General features: G+C 52.5%; 2 protein-coding genes across 4 annotated transcripts in view; one reads left to right on the forward strand and one right to left on the reverse strand.

Moving 5' to 3' along the window:
- Positions 1–15135, reverse strand: part of LOC127382597 (gallinacin-13-like) — a 592294-nt gene that overhangs the window by 537450 nt on the left and 39709 nt on the right. The gene's annotated exons all lie outside the window — the stretch shown is intronic.
- On the forward strand, positions 401–15024 carry FDFT1 (farnesyl-diphosphate farnesyltransferase 1). The gene is made up of 8 exons (XM_051614399.1): positions 401–553; positions 1593–1690; positions 6352–6535; positions 9162–9290; positions 9770–9961; positions 10984–11160; positions 11410–11562; positions 13294–15024. Exons 1-8 carry the CDS (start codon positions 452–454, stop codon positions 13513–13515), a joined length of 1257 nt encoding a protein of 418 aa, XP_051470359.1. The 5' UTR covers positions 401–451; the 3' UTR covers positions 13516–15024.

Genomic DNA, 15135 nt, shown 5'->3' on the forward strand with positions numbered 1-15135 from the left:
CCACCCCTTCTCCGCGCAGCCTGTGTTTGAGGCGACCCTACCGAGTGAGGGGAGACCCCAGAGCAGCGCCCCGGGCAGAAGGACCGGGCGGTGACACGGACCGGATCATCACGGACCGGATCATCACCGACCCCCCCGGGACCGCCCCGGGACCCGCTCCCCCCGCCCCGCCGCCTTCCCGCGCCGCGTGCGCTGACGCGCGCCCTCCGCCCAATCGGCGCCCTCCGCCCGCCGTCACACCAGCCCCGAATCCTTCCTATTGGCTGGCGCTCCTCTGGTGCGAGCGCGCTTCGGCCAATGGGCGGCCCAGCCGGCCCAACGAGCGATGGGGCGAGGGAGCTGATTGGCCGAGGGGGGCGGGGCAGGGGCGGGGCGGAGGCGGCCCCAGCCGGCGCCGGTTAAGCGGCGGGCAGGCGGGCGGGCGGCGGTGGGGGGAGGCCGAGCGCTGCCCATGGAGCTGCTGCGGAAATGGCTGGGCCACCCCCAGGACATCTACCACCTGCTGCGCTTCAAGATGGGCGGCTACCGGGCCGTCATGCCGCAGGTCGACCCGGTGAGCGCGGCGGGAGGCGGTGGCGAGCGGGTGCTGCGGCGGCGGTGGGAGGGGGGGGGCGGGGGAGGGGGCTGCCGTCTCGCTGCGGGGCTGCCGCGGGTGAGGCTTGGCACGGGCTCCGTGTTTCCCGGGCGATGGCGTGGCCCGGAGCTCTCGTTCGTCGTACGGGCTTGGCCGGAACCGCACCGGCCCGGGCACCGCACCGCCCTGGGCACCGCACCGCCCTGGGCACCGCACCGGCCTGAGCACCGCACCTGCCCGGGCACCGCACCGCCCTGAGCACCGCAACGCCCTGGGCACCGCACCGGCCCCAGCACCGGCCTGAGCACCGCACCGGCCCTGGGCCCCGCATCGCCCTGAGCACCGCACCGGCCCGGGCACCGCACGGCCCCGGGCACCGCACCGGCCCCTGGCACCGCACCGGCCTGGGCACCGCACCGGCCCCAGCACCGGCCCGGGCACCGCACTGGCCTGAGCACCGCACCGGCCCGGGCACCGCACCGGCCCGGGCACCGCCCCCGTTCCGGGCATCCCCGGCGTGTCTCGGGTCCGGTGCCCCGTGCGCCTTCGGGATGCGCCGTCCCGGTGCTTTCCCCGGCTTCAGGCTTCCCGTGCGCGGCTCGGGGCCGGTACCCTGCGCGCTCCGCCCCGGCTGCCGGGGACGCCGCACGCTTGGCGGGCACCGCGCGGCCCCGCTGCTCGGAGCGCGTCCCGCCGGCTCCGGGCATCGTCGGGCTCCAGCGGTTTCCCTTCAGGTCCCGGTGCCCGCCTCAGCGCTCGCCGGGCGGGCCGAGGGGCGGGCCGGGGAGGGGTGGGCCGGCCCTCGGCCCCCCGCCCACGCCGCCGCCGCTGCCCCATGGCGCAGGGCTGCAGAGCCGTGTCCCTCCTCAGGCGGACACTGTCCCTGTCCCCGCCGCGGGGCTCCCCCCGGGCGCTGGGCCGGCTGCGGGGCTGCGGGCGGAGGCTGCAGCAGCCTTGCGGGTCCCCCCCGGCCGCCCCCCGCCTCCAACCGGCCCCCTGCCCCCCGCTCTGCCCGCAGGACTCGCTGGGACGAGGCCTCCGCACCTGCTACCGGTACCTCAACCAGACCAGCCGCAGCTTCGCCGCTGTCATCCAGGCCCTGGACGGAGAGCTGCGGTGAGTGAGGGGCGGAGGGGGGGATAACGGGAGAGCTGGGGGGGGGGGGTGCCGTGCCCCACCTGACGTCAGGGCTCACCAGGAGGTGGTGGGTGCAATGGTCCCCCCAGGACCGGTGCTCCTTGGGGGGGGGTGGGTACAATGGGACCCTGATGCCAGGGGTCCCTAGGAGGTGGTGGGTGTAATGTCACCCCAATGTTGGGGGTCCCCAGGAGTTGGTGGGGGCAATACCCCCTTGCCACTGGGGTTCTTCAGGCGGTGGTGGCTGCAATGGCTCCCCAAATGCTAGGGATTCCTGGTAGAGCTGGCCAGGAGATGGTCCATGCACTGCTCCACTATGCCATGTTCCTTTAGCTGAACTGCTTGGAAGTGCTCTCCCTGCTCTCCCAGTGCAGCAAATGACCGCGATACTGGGCTGAGCTGGCTAGGACACACTCGGTGCCCCCCACCACGTGCAGCTGGACATGGGGTTTTTCACATCCAGCCTGGGGATGGGCACTACAGCTTCTCAGCCAGTAGAGAGTTAAACACAGTGCCTGGCCATATGCTGTTTGTGACACCCTGGGAATGTGTCCTGGCAGTGCCAAGGCTGGCACTGGCCTTCAGGCTGGCTGGGGGAGGTGAGCAAAAACCCAGGGCTGACCGAGGGTCTGGATGCTGTGTGGAAGGTGATTTTGGAAGCAGCTGCCTCAAAACCCACACAATCATTTGAGGGGGATTCGCTGCATGCTCATTTTTGCTGTACAAATGTTGCTGACCTCTGTAGGAAAGCTTCAGATGGTGATAGTAACAGGATGCAGAGCTCAGCTGGGCCCAGGGCCCTGTGTGTTTATATCTCTCCTTATAATTCTTTATATTCATGCAGTAATTATTGGTTTCAATATGTAGATCTCTCTCCCAAGCTGGGTTACTCACCAAAATTAGGGGCTCCTTAAAAGTTGCACTGGACACGTATAATGCTGTGGTTCTAACTTCACCAGCCTGAACACTGGGTTCTCTGTTTGTTGTCTGAGCCCTGGTTTGGCATTTTGGGTGCTGCCTCCCAGCTGTCATCCAGCATTTATGAAATGGTCGTCTGTGGCCTGTCTTACTGGAAATGCCAAAAAAATTCAGCAGCTTGGCTGGGGTTGCATGGAAATTTGTGGTAGGGCCAAGAATTAATATTTTTCCATGCTTGGTACATTTGCTCATGTGGAAATTAAGAGGAAGAAGAGAAAAAAAGCCAAGAAATCAAACACCTTGAAACCTGTTAGCAGGTTTCATTATGCTGTGTGCTCCCTGCAGTTGTCTTTCTTGTCTGTTTTTTCTGGGCTTTAATCCTGGCATTGCAGCTTGCTGGGATCAGGAATGCTCCCTTCCCTCAGGGCACAGAAACATCTGCCTGGCAACCTAAAAAAATGCTGGATCTTTGCAACCTAAGGCTGTGCATGGGTTGCTGCTGAATTACAGCTGGCTCTGTAGTGGATCAGAAGAAACTGATCAAGTTCAAAGCACAGCAGCTCTGCTGAAGAGTTTAGGGACAAAAGAGGGAAATGCACAATAGGCAGAATGTAGGAATAGGCAGAGCAGCTAGCTTATCAAAGGAATTAATTTGCTGGATCGTGTCAAAGAAGCACTTTCACTGTTGTTAACCCCCCCCATTAGGAGGTTAAACTGAATCCCTGTGGTTACAGGCTGCTTAATATTTGCCTTTGTGCTGGTTGAAAGAACTGGTGGTGTAGGGTTCAAGCTTTTGAACAACCACAACAGGTTGAGGCTTTGAGCAACCTGGTCTAGTGGGAGGTGTCTCTGCCCATGGCAGGGGGCTGGAACTAGATGAGCTTTAAGGTCCCTTCCAACCCAAACCAGCCTGTGGTTCTGTGCTGAGAAACTCAGCGCTGCCAGGTTCTGCTCCCAGCACAGTGTCCTACACCATGGCCTAGTTCCCTCTGCTGCAGCTTTTTTGGCAACTTCTTTGGAGTGAAATCCCCTGGTTTGAAGGCTGGGGGAGAGTGAAGCTCTCACTCCCTGGTTCACACCCCTGCTCCTTGGAGAGTTTTCTTGTGTCCCCTGAGGACTGTTGGAAAACAGGGAACTTCTGGATGAGTGCTTGGAGCAATGCTGCCCTGGCTAGTGCACAGGGAGTTGAGGTAAAATGCTTTCTTTCTTTCTTCTTATTTTTTTTGGCCCTAGAAACCATGTGTTTTGCTGGCCAGGGCCCTGTCTAGCCTGTTGTTCCATGGTTAGGGAGGTGGGAGGTGGAAGGCTCAAAACTGCAGCTTCATTGGCAGCTAAACCAACATAATAACTTGTGGTGGTGGACAGGAGACAGGAGCCAATATCATGGCTCCTTTCCTGGTGGTGGAGAGGAGGAGGATGCTCTTGCCTTCCTCTGCTGCAGGCTCAGTGGTCCTGCTGGTCCCTGGGACCCTTTGAGATAAATTCCTGCAGCTTCAGATGCTTTGTGGTGGCAGAGGGTGGATGTGGTGGCAAGGAGCGAAGAGACCTCGCCTGGGAAGGGGGAGCTGTGCCTAGAACAGGGCTTGAGCTTGGGCTCTGAGATGAAACTTGGCTTACTCTTTGGAAGTGGATGCTTCTAGTTTTTTGGTGAAGAGGTAATGCAGGAGTGTCCTCTTCCCAGCACTCTCACATATGTTTTCTGGTGAAGACTGTGTTGCTTTGGTTGGCTTCTGTATTCCCTGTGGATTGGAGAATGGTTGGACCCTAGCTGGGACCATGGTGCCTGGAACCCTGCAAAGCAACAGGGAACTGCATGCAGACCACTCTCCCTGTGTAGTTGCTTTTATGATCTTATAACCTGGGACAGTGTTTCACCACACTCAGCACAAAAAAATTCTTACTCTGCTATGCCCAAATTGCCATGGAGCTAAATTCAGTATGAGATGAAAGCTGGGGATGCATTTAAGGTTTGGATGCAGAAGAGGGCTTATATAAGGGGTTTATTTATGCTGGGCTCTTGAGTTACTGCTTGCTCTTTTCTTGGCATGGTGTAAATGTGTGAGATGCTTCTGGGATGGCATTTCAGGTTCTGCTCTGTCTTCTGCTGCTGGTGGAAGTTGCTGCTGAAGAGGGGTAGGAGTCCTGGGCACTCATGTGGGATGAACCTTTGCCACCCAGTTGAAATGGAAAGGAACAGGGGGACATGAGAGAGCTGCTTGTGAACAATCAGATGTGTGGGTGAACTGAGGTTTTATATACCCTTCAATTAAGGAAAAATGGCAGATTTAACAGTATTGACTCTTAAGAGCCAGTCAGTTTTCTCTAGCTGCTTAATCACTGTTGTCATCTCAGGAGAGCAATGATTTTGCCTAGTAATTAGTATTTAAGCAATCCAAGCTAGTTTCCATTTGTCAAACCATTAATAAATGCATCATCTCCTTGAAGTATCACTGGGCTTATTTAGAGCTGGGGGGTTATTTTATATAGATCCTGGAGTCAGAGCTGGTGTTTCTCACCATCAGGACTTTTTTGTTCTTTGCTTCAGCTGCAGAATTGTGTAGCCTGGGTTGGGAAGGTGGGGGCGGTGGGACTGGGAGGAGAAGCAGCTCTCCAGCAGCTTTCCTGGGATACGTGGGCTGACTCCAGTGTCTTGTGCATGGACATAGAAAATACAAAGTGGTTTTGGCTCTGTCTGCCAGTCCTAATGTCCCTCTTGTACAGTAAAGGACACCTGTATGCCTCCCCAAACAGGATAAAAGAAAGCTGGGTACAGAGAAGGTGAAGTGCTAGGGAAAGGGCATCTGCTTTTTTTCCCCTTCCTCATTTTGCTTTTGCTGTTGCCAACAGCCTCACCTCAGGCTCTGTCCTCTGGGTCCTAGCGAGCACTGGTCTTGCTTGCAGGGTTGGATCTTGCTTGCAGGATTGGGTTGAATCTGGCAGTGCCTGGCCCAGGGAGACCTTACAGGCCTGTCCCTTCCCCAGCACATGCCTCAGAAAGCCAAAAGCCCTGCTGTAGTTCTTTTCATGAAGGGAAAAACCTGGCTTCCTTAACCCAGCTGCAACTTTCGCAGCCATCTTCCCATGGGGAGCTCCTGCTGAGGCACCTCTGTTGCTCAGACTGGAGATTCAAGGAGATAATGAGTGAGGTAGGTGGGAAGAGCTATTGGTGCTTTCCATGCTTAACCTGCTCCTGTGACCTTGGGATTTGAGCATCATGTTTCTAATGCATTTATTCTGTTCCTGCACTGCAGGGGATGGCCACTGTCCCCAGATAAGGGCTGGGGAAGCTGACACCCCAGGTGTAGTAGAAGATGTCCCTGCTCATTGCAGAGGGGTTTGACTAGAAGACTTGTAAAAGTTCCTTCCCGCCCAAACCGTTCCATGATTTGATGGAGGAGGGATTGAACGTGGACAACCTTTTACCTAAGCCAGCTTCCAGACTTCAGGAGACACTGGGCCATAATGGTGGGGTCTGGGAATGTTTTCACATCACTGTTTTCTCTTCTGCTCAGTGGCAGAAGTACTGTGTTGCTTGAAACCTTAAAGCTGGAATTGTGCTGGAAGTACTTGTATCTTCCAAGGCATCAACACCCTGACAGTGCTAGTGCATGTTGTGTTGAGCTGGAAGCCCCTCTGCCAAGGCTGTGTGGTTAATTTAAACTTTGTCCTGCCTAGTAAACAATCCCCAGTAAGAGAGGATTGTGTTTTTCTCACCCCCCCAGACATGCCGTCTGTATATTCTACCTAGTCCTCCGTGCCCTGGACACCGTAGAGGATGACATGACCATCAGCTTAGATGTGAAGGTCCCGATGTTGCATGAGTTTCACTCCTATCTCTATCAACCAGAGTGGAAGTACACGGAGAGCAAGGAGAAGGACCGGCAGGTGCTCGAGGACTTCCCAACGGTAAGATGTCCACCTCCTTGTTTCAGCTGCCTTGCTTCACCTTTGCTTGCAAGATTGGATCTTGCTTGCAGGGTTGGATCTCCGTATTTCACCCATCGCTGTCCCTGGAGGGATTTATAAGCCATATAGTTGTGGTGCTGAGGGACATGGGTTAGTGGTGGTCTTGGCAGTGCTGGGTTCATGGTTGGACTTGATGATCTTAAAGGTCTTTTCCAACCAAAACAATTATATTATTCTACCGCTGAGCTCGTTCAGTCCTTGCTGAGCCTGTAGCTCTTCAGAAGAGCTACATGACCTGCACATGGGATTGGATGCAAAGTTGGTGTGAGAACTGAAACATTGCCCAACTCTATGTGAGCAACAGATAACCTGGCTGTGGAAAAGTGCCAGCTCCAAAAAGTGGCTTTTTGCCTCCCCTGTTGGGAGGGTAAATGACTGTCTCCTTGCAGAGAGTGTTTTGGATTTGTTGCCCAACACTGTGCATTGCCTGGGCTATGTGTCCAGTGACCTCTAACAGATAGGGAGTGGAGGAGAGCTTGTCTGATATCTGGCTTATGGATGGACCAACGTTTGCAGGATCCTGCAGGATCTACTCTAGAGCTACAGGGATCTGTCTGCACATCTTTGATGTGCATATGAGATAAAAATGACCCTCACTGTTAGTAACACTGTTGCCCTAAGACTTATTGCTCTAAGGATCCTAAAAGGAAGCCACAGAGAGCCTGCATCTCCACTATCAAGATGCAGCAGTATTGGAGCCTGTTCTCTGACCTGAAGGCTGACTGTCCAAGCTGGTAAACTCTCTCAGCATGCAGAACAGCATGGTTGTATCCCAGACTGTCCTTGAGAAGTGGTTTCTGGCCCACACTACTTCCCAAGAACTGCCTGCAGATGTGAGGTAGCTGCAGGTGATTGAGTCCATGTTTAATATTTAGGTTACTGATGCAGATGTAGCTGTAGGGTCTTGACTCTGGTGATTGAGTCCATGTTTAATATTTAGGTTACTGATGCAGATGTAGCTGTAGGGTCTTGACTCTGATGCTATAGAGTGGCATGCAGCAGAGCTCAAACTGCTGCTTGTCCTGGGCTCCTGCCTGATTTCAGTCCCAGCAGGAGCAAGGGGATGGTGGAGCTCTGAGATGCAACATCTCCCAGAGTGGCAGGAAAGCCCATCTGGGCAGGGATCCATCGAGCTGACAGCAGAAGGAGATGCTGTGGCTGGAAGGCAAGGCTGAGCTCTACAGACGTCTGGTTTTGGTGAGGGCACAGGGACTGGCCCTTGGTAGAGGCTGCAGTTTTGCTGTTGCTCATGTTGATCAATAGTAGCTGGGTTGTTTTTTATTTTAGATTTTTAAAAAGCTGTTTAAGCAGAAGTATAATAGTTATAGTGAAGAGTATTTAATTTTTTAAGGAAGTTCTGTTTTGTTCAGCTTTTTACCTTTTAAAATTTATTCTACCCTTGTCAGGCTTTCTCTAGCAGTGGGAATGGGATAATTGTTTGGAACACTGAGGTGTATTGTAAATTTTGATGCTCAGCCTTGGGATAACAGTGGCTGTGCCCTGTCTGGGAGGGGAATGTAGTACAGGGCATGGCTGAGTCAGGGGCTTCTTGACGTCTTGATGATTCTGTGATTCTGTGCAGTGACAAAGTAGGTGTGCCAAAGGCTTGTACTTCAGAAAAGCTTTGGAGAAGGTGTTATGGCACTTGGTTGTTCTCTCTTGGTGTGTATGTTTACTTGGCCAATCTGAGTTCATGTTCAGGCATGATTTTAATAGTATCTGGTGAACTCATACATAATAATGAGGTGTACTCATAGGTTGTACTTCTCTGTGTAGTGGATGGAAGCCATTGAGGCAGAAGCTTCTTTTACAGACAGACTGAGACACGGGGCAAGGAGGAGAAGCTGGATCTGCAGTTGCGTTTGTGTCTGAGCTGTCATTGTTCAGACTGCTGTCCTCACCAGACACACACCCTGGGCTGGCTGTAGTTACCCACTTCTGTGGAATAAAGCCTAGAAAAATGAAACATGATGCTCCAGCTTTGGCAAGGGGAGGAAGCACTGTTTCATTTTTTATCAGTGTAAGAGAGACTGAGTCACTGCATCATGTTACTGGAGATGCAGAAGAAGGATTTTACACTTTCTCTGTTGCTTGATGCCTTTCCAGTTGTGAAAAATGTGCCCTGTGGAGCCAGAGCTGGAGAGGGCTCAGGAGAACAGAGCACCAGAAGCCTCCCCTGTTGTTTCCCATGGTTGGTGTGCTGGGGTGCTCTTACAAATTATAAAAAAAACCAACTGTATGCACCAAGTGTAGCTAGTTTTGTCCTGCTACTCCCAGATGATACGAGTCCAAGGCCAAAGAGCCTTCCCAAAGATATTTCTGTCTCTGATCCATCGCCAGAGACCATTCTGTTTAGACTGAGAACAGACTGAGCCTGTGCTTCAAGGGCCTTGAAACCTCTCTGGCTGTGGGAGTTGTCCTAGATCTCCAGCCAGGGTGGGATAAGAGCCTGGTAAGCAGTCTTCTTCTAATTGCTTAATAAATGTTGAGCTCTGCTATTTTTTCCTGACGCTGTCTTGTCGTTTTTTTTTTTTTTTTTTTTTCCTGGTGGTGCTTTGTGCTGCAGATCTCCATGGAGTTCAGGAACCTGTCAAAGGTCTACCAGGATGTGATTTCAGATATCTGCCACAAGATGGGCGTCGGGATGGCAGAGTTCTTGGAGAAGAAGGTGGACTCTCAGCACGAATGGGATAAGGTGAGTCAGCCTGGACAGAGGAGTGGACTGAATGTGGGTAAGCTCTACCTTGTCTTTTGGGAAAGAAGAGAGAGGGCATCCCTGTGAGAGGAAGGTTCAGCTGGATGAGGGAGGCTGTGTGGGCTTGGGAAGGCTTTGGAAGACTGCTGATACTGTGGGTAATGGGAGGATGGCATGGATTGTTGGTGTTGCCCACCAGCATGTGTTTTGGGTGAACCATCACATCAGCTGTTCCTGTGTGGGCAGTTCCTTTGGCTGCTGGAGGCAGAGAGGCATCTTGGTGGAACATCCTCACTAAGGTGTTTGCTGGGGGTGGGAAAGCTGAGACCTCCTAGGAAGAGCCATGAAAACACACAGAAAATGCAGTCAATTACTTATGAGCATCATTTTTGTAAAACTCCCTGTAGCAAATAGGCAGCACTTTGTAACATTTTAATCTTGTTTTTTCCCTTGCCCCTTCCCCTCTGGCTGCCTTGCAGTATTGTCACTATGTTGCTGGGCTGGTGGGGATCGGCCTTTCCCGTCTCTTCTCTGCATCCAAACTAGAAGATCCTATCGTTGGGCAGGACACGGAGCTGGCAAACTCCATGGGCCTCTTCCTGCAGAAAACCAACATCATCCGTGACTATCTGGAGGACCAGCTAGAAGGAAGGGAGTTCTGGCCCAGAGAGGTGAGGACAAACACTGCTTTGGGATGAGGGATTCTGCTGTGCCTCTTTGGGAAATGCAAAGACTGAAGGTGCTGTTGTTGCTGCTCCGATACAGTGAGTTGCATCCTTTCCTTAGAAGGACTCCTGCTGGAATTTCCTTTGAAATTCCCAAAGACAGGGTTTTTACCACCATTTGTTGGTGTCCCTTGACAGTCTTTCATACTTCTGCCCATGATCTGTAACGGATGGAGCCACCCAGCCTGCTTCCCAGGTCACTTGTCCCAGGAATGCATTACGGGGTGCACAGCAGAAGGTGCACAGCTAAGATCTCGTGTCCCTTCTATATAAAGTTAACAGGAGAGACTTGATCATCTGCTTTAATTTTATTAGGACCCTGCAGTAAAGCTGTGCTGCATAAGATCACTACTAATGGTTACACATCTTCTTGACAGTAACAGTTCTTGTAATGACAGCTGATTGGAAAGTTCCACACTTACAGCTGTCTGGGTAAAGATGAGGGGACAAGGTGATGTCTCCCTACACTGACAACAACTTGTTGGGCAGCTTTTTCTCCTCTCTGTTATTGTTGGTTCTAGGAGTGAGGGAGGATTAGACTGGGTGAGATCTCAAGGGGATACTCAGTCTGTTCCCAAAGGCAGGATCAGTTCTGCCTGTGCCTGACAGATGCTTGTCTGCTCCAAGAATTTTTCTCTCCCTTTTCCATGTGGCTCACCTGTCTTACAGGGCATTTTTTGATGTCAGCCTGGTCCATGAGGCATCTTTTCTTTGCCCTACCCTAGAGAAGATGTGGATATGAGTTGCAGCTTTCTCCTTTACAACTCCTTTGTATATAAGGAGAACACTGCCTTGTCTCTGCAGCGTGCTCTCCCTTATTTTCTTTTGCCTAGTAAGCTCCAGTTCTTCAAGGCTCTCGTGGGTCTGTGGAGGTTCTTGTTGCTCTTCCAGACCTCACACTGCTATTGACATCTCTCTTGTGAGATCAATGTGCCCTTCAACTTGTGAGTCTTTATCTTGATGCTTAGGTTTGGAGCAGATATGCAAAGAAGCTGTCGGATTTTGCCAAGCCAGAGAACATTGATATGGCTGTCCAGTGTCTGAATGAGCTCATCACCAACGCCCTTCACCACGTCCCTGACGTTCTCACATACTTATCCCGTCTGAAAAACCAAAGTGTCTTCAACTTCTGTGCTATCCCCCAGGTGAGTTGTGTTTTCAAGTGGTTCTTCATCATCTGCAGCCCAGCTGATGAGAAGCTGGAGGTGAAGGAAGTCACGTATCGTGGCGGTCTTAGCCTGTTTTATTCTCCCCCTCTTTTATCTTTTCCTTCTTTCCCGGTACCTTCCATTTCTGCTGTCAGTGAGACTGTGGCTTCACTCCAGTGTCTTGCCATCGTGCTCCCTTAGCAAGCTCCTCACAATACAGTAAGGACTCTTGGTGTTTCTCCCTAGGTGATGGCCATTGCCACCTTGGCTGCCTGCTATAACAACAAGCAGGTGTTCAAGGGTGTGGTGAAGATCCGGAAGGGACAAGCTGTCACTCTCATGATGGATGCTACAAGCATACAAGCTGTAAAAGCTATCATGTACCAGTATGTGGAAGAGGTAGGTTTCCTAACTTGCCTTGAGTAATTTCTGGCTGTTCCTGCCCTCATTCCTGGTGTGGAATTTTGGAAGATCTGTGATTCTGTTAATCCTTTCCTTATGTCTCTTGGTTCAGTGGAGGCAGGGCACCATGAACCTGATGTGGTTTTGGCCTGACCAAATGGATTGTTTGATGCACTCCCCTGAAATGTACCCTTGGGCTTTGTTGAGAAGTGGAGGCCAAGGTCCTGTTGTTCTTGTGGAGGAGAATAAACTGAGTGAGGTGTCACAGCACAGCACTTCCCCTGGGCTGGGCAGGCACAGGGGACCTTTCCCATAGCACACATCTGAATAGGTTGCATCATCTCCCCACGGGCTGCTCCAGAGAACTCTTGTTTTCTTTGTTTGTAGTTGCAGCTGGCAACATGTTGTGTGGTTGTTTCCTAGTCCTGCATCACCAATAGTAAATAAAAGCAGCTCTTCACGGGTGATTAAAGCAGTGGGGCTCCCAACTTCAGGCTACTGTGGACATAAAAAGTTCATAGAATCTTAGAAAGGTTTGGGTTGGAAGGGACCTTAAAGATCATCGAGGTCCAACCCTTCTGCCATGGACACCTTCCACTACACCAGGTTGCTCCAAGCCCCATCGAACCTGCCCTTGAACACTTCTGGGGAGAGAGCAGCCACAGCTTCTCAGGGCAGCCTGGACCAGGGTCTCACCACACTCGCAGGAAAGATTTTCTTCCAAAGATCTCATGTAAATCTTCTTTCGTTCAGTTTAAAACTGTTCCACCTCATCCTATCACCCCATGCCCTTGTTAAAAGTCTCTCCCCAGCTTTCCTGTAGCCCCTTCAGGTACTTGGAAGGTGCTCTAAGGTCTCCCTGGAGCCTTCTCTTCTCCAGGCTGAGCAACCCCAACTCTCAGCCTGTCTCCAATGCAGAGCTGCTCCAGCCCTCTGATCATCTTTGTGGCCCTTCTCTGGACCCTCTCCAACAGGTCCATGTCCTTCTTGTGTTGGAGACCCCAGAACTGGACACAGTACTGCAGGTGTAGTTCACATGGAGGAACATCTGGTGGATAGATTAATGGGAGAAAACCAAACCCAACCCTGAAAAACAAATTCAGCAACAGCAGTTAAATAAATAGACATTACTTCTGCACCAGGAAGACTCCACACTATGGGTTATTAGAGCTCCATTTGTGGTCTAGCTGACCCCATGACAAGGGACAGTGACACATTAGACTAGAGGAGGGTCTCTGCTTGTGCACTGCTCCCTAAAACTCAGTATCTTAAAAGCTATGGAGTTTGCAGACCATGAGGAAAAAATCCCAAAGAACATGAGGTTTTCTGCTGAAGGTGGCCATATTCTGGCAGTCACACCAGCTTCTGGTCATTCTGGGATGTCCTCACTGGTTTGAGGTGGCCTGCAGCACACTGGCAGCGAAGATTGCTGGGTAAGATCTGCTGGTCCCTGCAACATCACTTGTGGTTGAGGGATTGTGTCTGATGCTTGTGGTCATCTCCCATCATGGGGTGCCCTCAAGAGGCTGCTTGCTTTAGTGCACTTCTCTAGGGAAATTTGCCCTGGCCCCATCCAGGCATCCGTTGCAGCTGGTCCCTGCTCCATGGCAGTGCACCACAGAGGCTGCTGTTGAGGACACGGTGGTCCTTAAGGCTTCCTGTTCCGCCCAGTCATCCCGTTTGTCTCCTTAACCTCAGAACTATAACTCCTCCTTCCTCTCTTCCCAGATCTACCAGAAGATCCCAAGCACGGACCCATCATCCAACAAGACACAGCAGGTGATCTCCACCATCCGTGCCATGAGCTTGCCCAGTGGCTCCATGGCATCACGCCACCACTACTCCCCCATCTACCTGTCGTGTGCCATGCTCCTGGCTGCCCTGAGCTGGCAGTACCTGAGCACCATCTCCAAGGCCACCGAGGAGTATGTCCAGGCGGGCGAGAACTGATGGGCAGTGCGGGCAGGTGGGGAAAAAAGAAATGGTTGGTGGATGGGCAGTAGAGGCAGGATGCTCCTTGTCCCCCACCAGTGGGGATGGCCTGGCAGTGGGGTGCCATGGGGCCTGGGACAGTGATGAGGATGGGATGCTGGTGAGCTGCAGCCCTGGGGTGACAGTGTGACATTGCCAGACTCTGCTCCTCACCGCCCTTGCCATCTGCTTGGATGGTCACGAACACTGATCGGAGTCTTGCTTTTTGGGATTGAATATCTTTTTTTTTTTTCCCTTTCCTGGTGGACTGTTTACCTGAATTTTTTTGTTGTCGTTAGGATGGTTTTAAATAGAAGCTCCGGTTGCCTCTTTTCTTGCTTGAGATTTGAGACACCTTTCCAGCTCAGAGCTGAGCAAAACCACCTGGATTTTGCCTCCCTTTCTTGGGCAGCCTCTTCTGCATTGTCTGTGGTGCCTGCTCTGCACTGGAAGGCTGCTTCCTCAGCTGGGAGAGGAGTACATTTCCTTATCCAAGGAAGAAGCTCTGTCACCTTCTGGTCCTCAGCCCAGCCTAGGAACAGACAGAGGCAATCTTCACATTTCTGTTGTGCTGCTGAAGGAGGCTACTGGGCTTGAAACAAGCCCTTTTAGTAATAAACACAGGGGAGGGGGGATGCTATGTCCATTGGAATGTGCCCCCAGTTGAAAGGCATCTCTGGCAGCTTCCTGCCCTCTAGCAGATGGCACCCTGCCCTCACAAAGCTTCAGTTTAGCAGCTTGGGAGGTGGTGAAATGGAGGAGACAGGAGTTGCCTGCGTGGCCCTGAGCTACCAGCCCCATGTTTGACTCCACGGCAGGGTCAAAGCTCTGAGCCCTTTCTTCAGCCCAAGGGGATGAGTGGCTGTGGCAGAGCACCCATCACAACAGCACCAGGTGCCTCTGCAAGGCAGAGGAGCAAGGGTTTGCACCACCCTGTCCCTCATGGGATGCTTTTTATGGGGTCTTGGTGCATTGGCCACCCTGAAAGGCAGTGGTGATCCCCACCACAGGCTGGGAAGGTTGGAGCCACTGAGGCAGTGGCCAGGGCAGGTTTCCCTGGCCCACTTGTCTTTAGCTTGGGATGATTCTTTGGGTTAGTCTGATGTGCAAGCTGGACAAGGCTTCCACTGCTGCTTTGAAACACATCAGCCTGGATTGACTTCAAGAGCAAACAGCACATTAAGGGCAAGTCTTGTTTTCCTGTGGTGTATTTTTGTTTTCAGGGTCCCTACCCAACCCTCCTCAGATGCTGCTTTGCCTTTGTGAAGGGAAGGACAGCCCGTGTTCTGGTGCAGGACAGAGGTGTCCATCAGGTGCAGTTCAGTGGCCTTTGAAAGGCCAAGCCCCTGTGGCCAGACTGTTACTCAGAAGGAGGACCTTACTCCACAAGTATTCATGTAGATAGTTTTAAGCTGTTCAAAAGAAACTTGCAGTAGCTCTCTTTGTGCAGCTTCCTGTCTTGTTGAAATTAAAGTTTTCTTTGGGAAATAGTGTTTGTTTTCTTTTTAGCCATCATTTCCATTACCCTGGTAATTCTCCACTATGCCACATGTCACAGCCCTCAGCTCAGATGAAATGCAGATGCTTCCTTCATAGAAT

The sequence above is a fragment of the Apus apus genome, chromosome 3 (genome assembly GCF_020740795.1).
Source record: "Apus apus isolate bApuApu2 chromosome 3, bApuApu2.pri.cur, whole genome shotgun sequence".
Lineage (NCBI taxonomy): Eukaryota > Metazoa > Chordata > Aves > Apodiformes > Apodidae > Apus > Apus apus.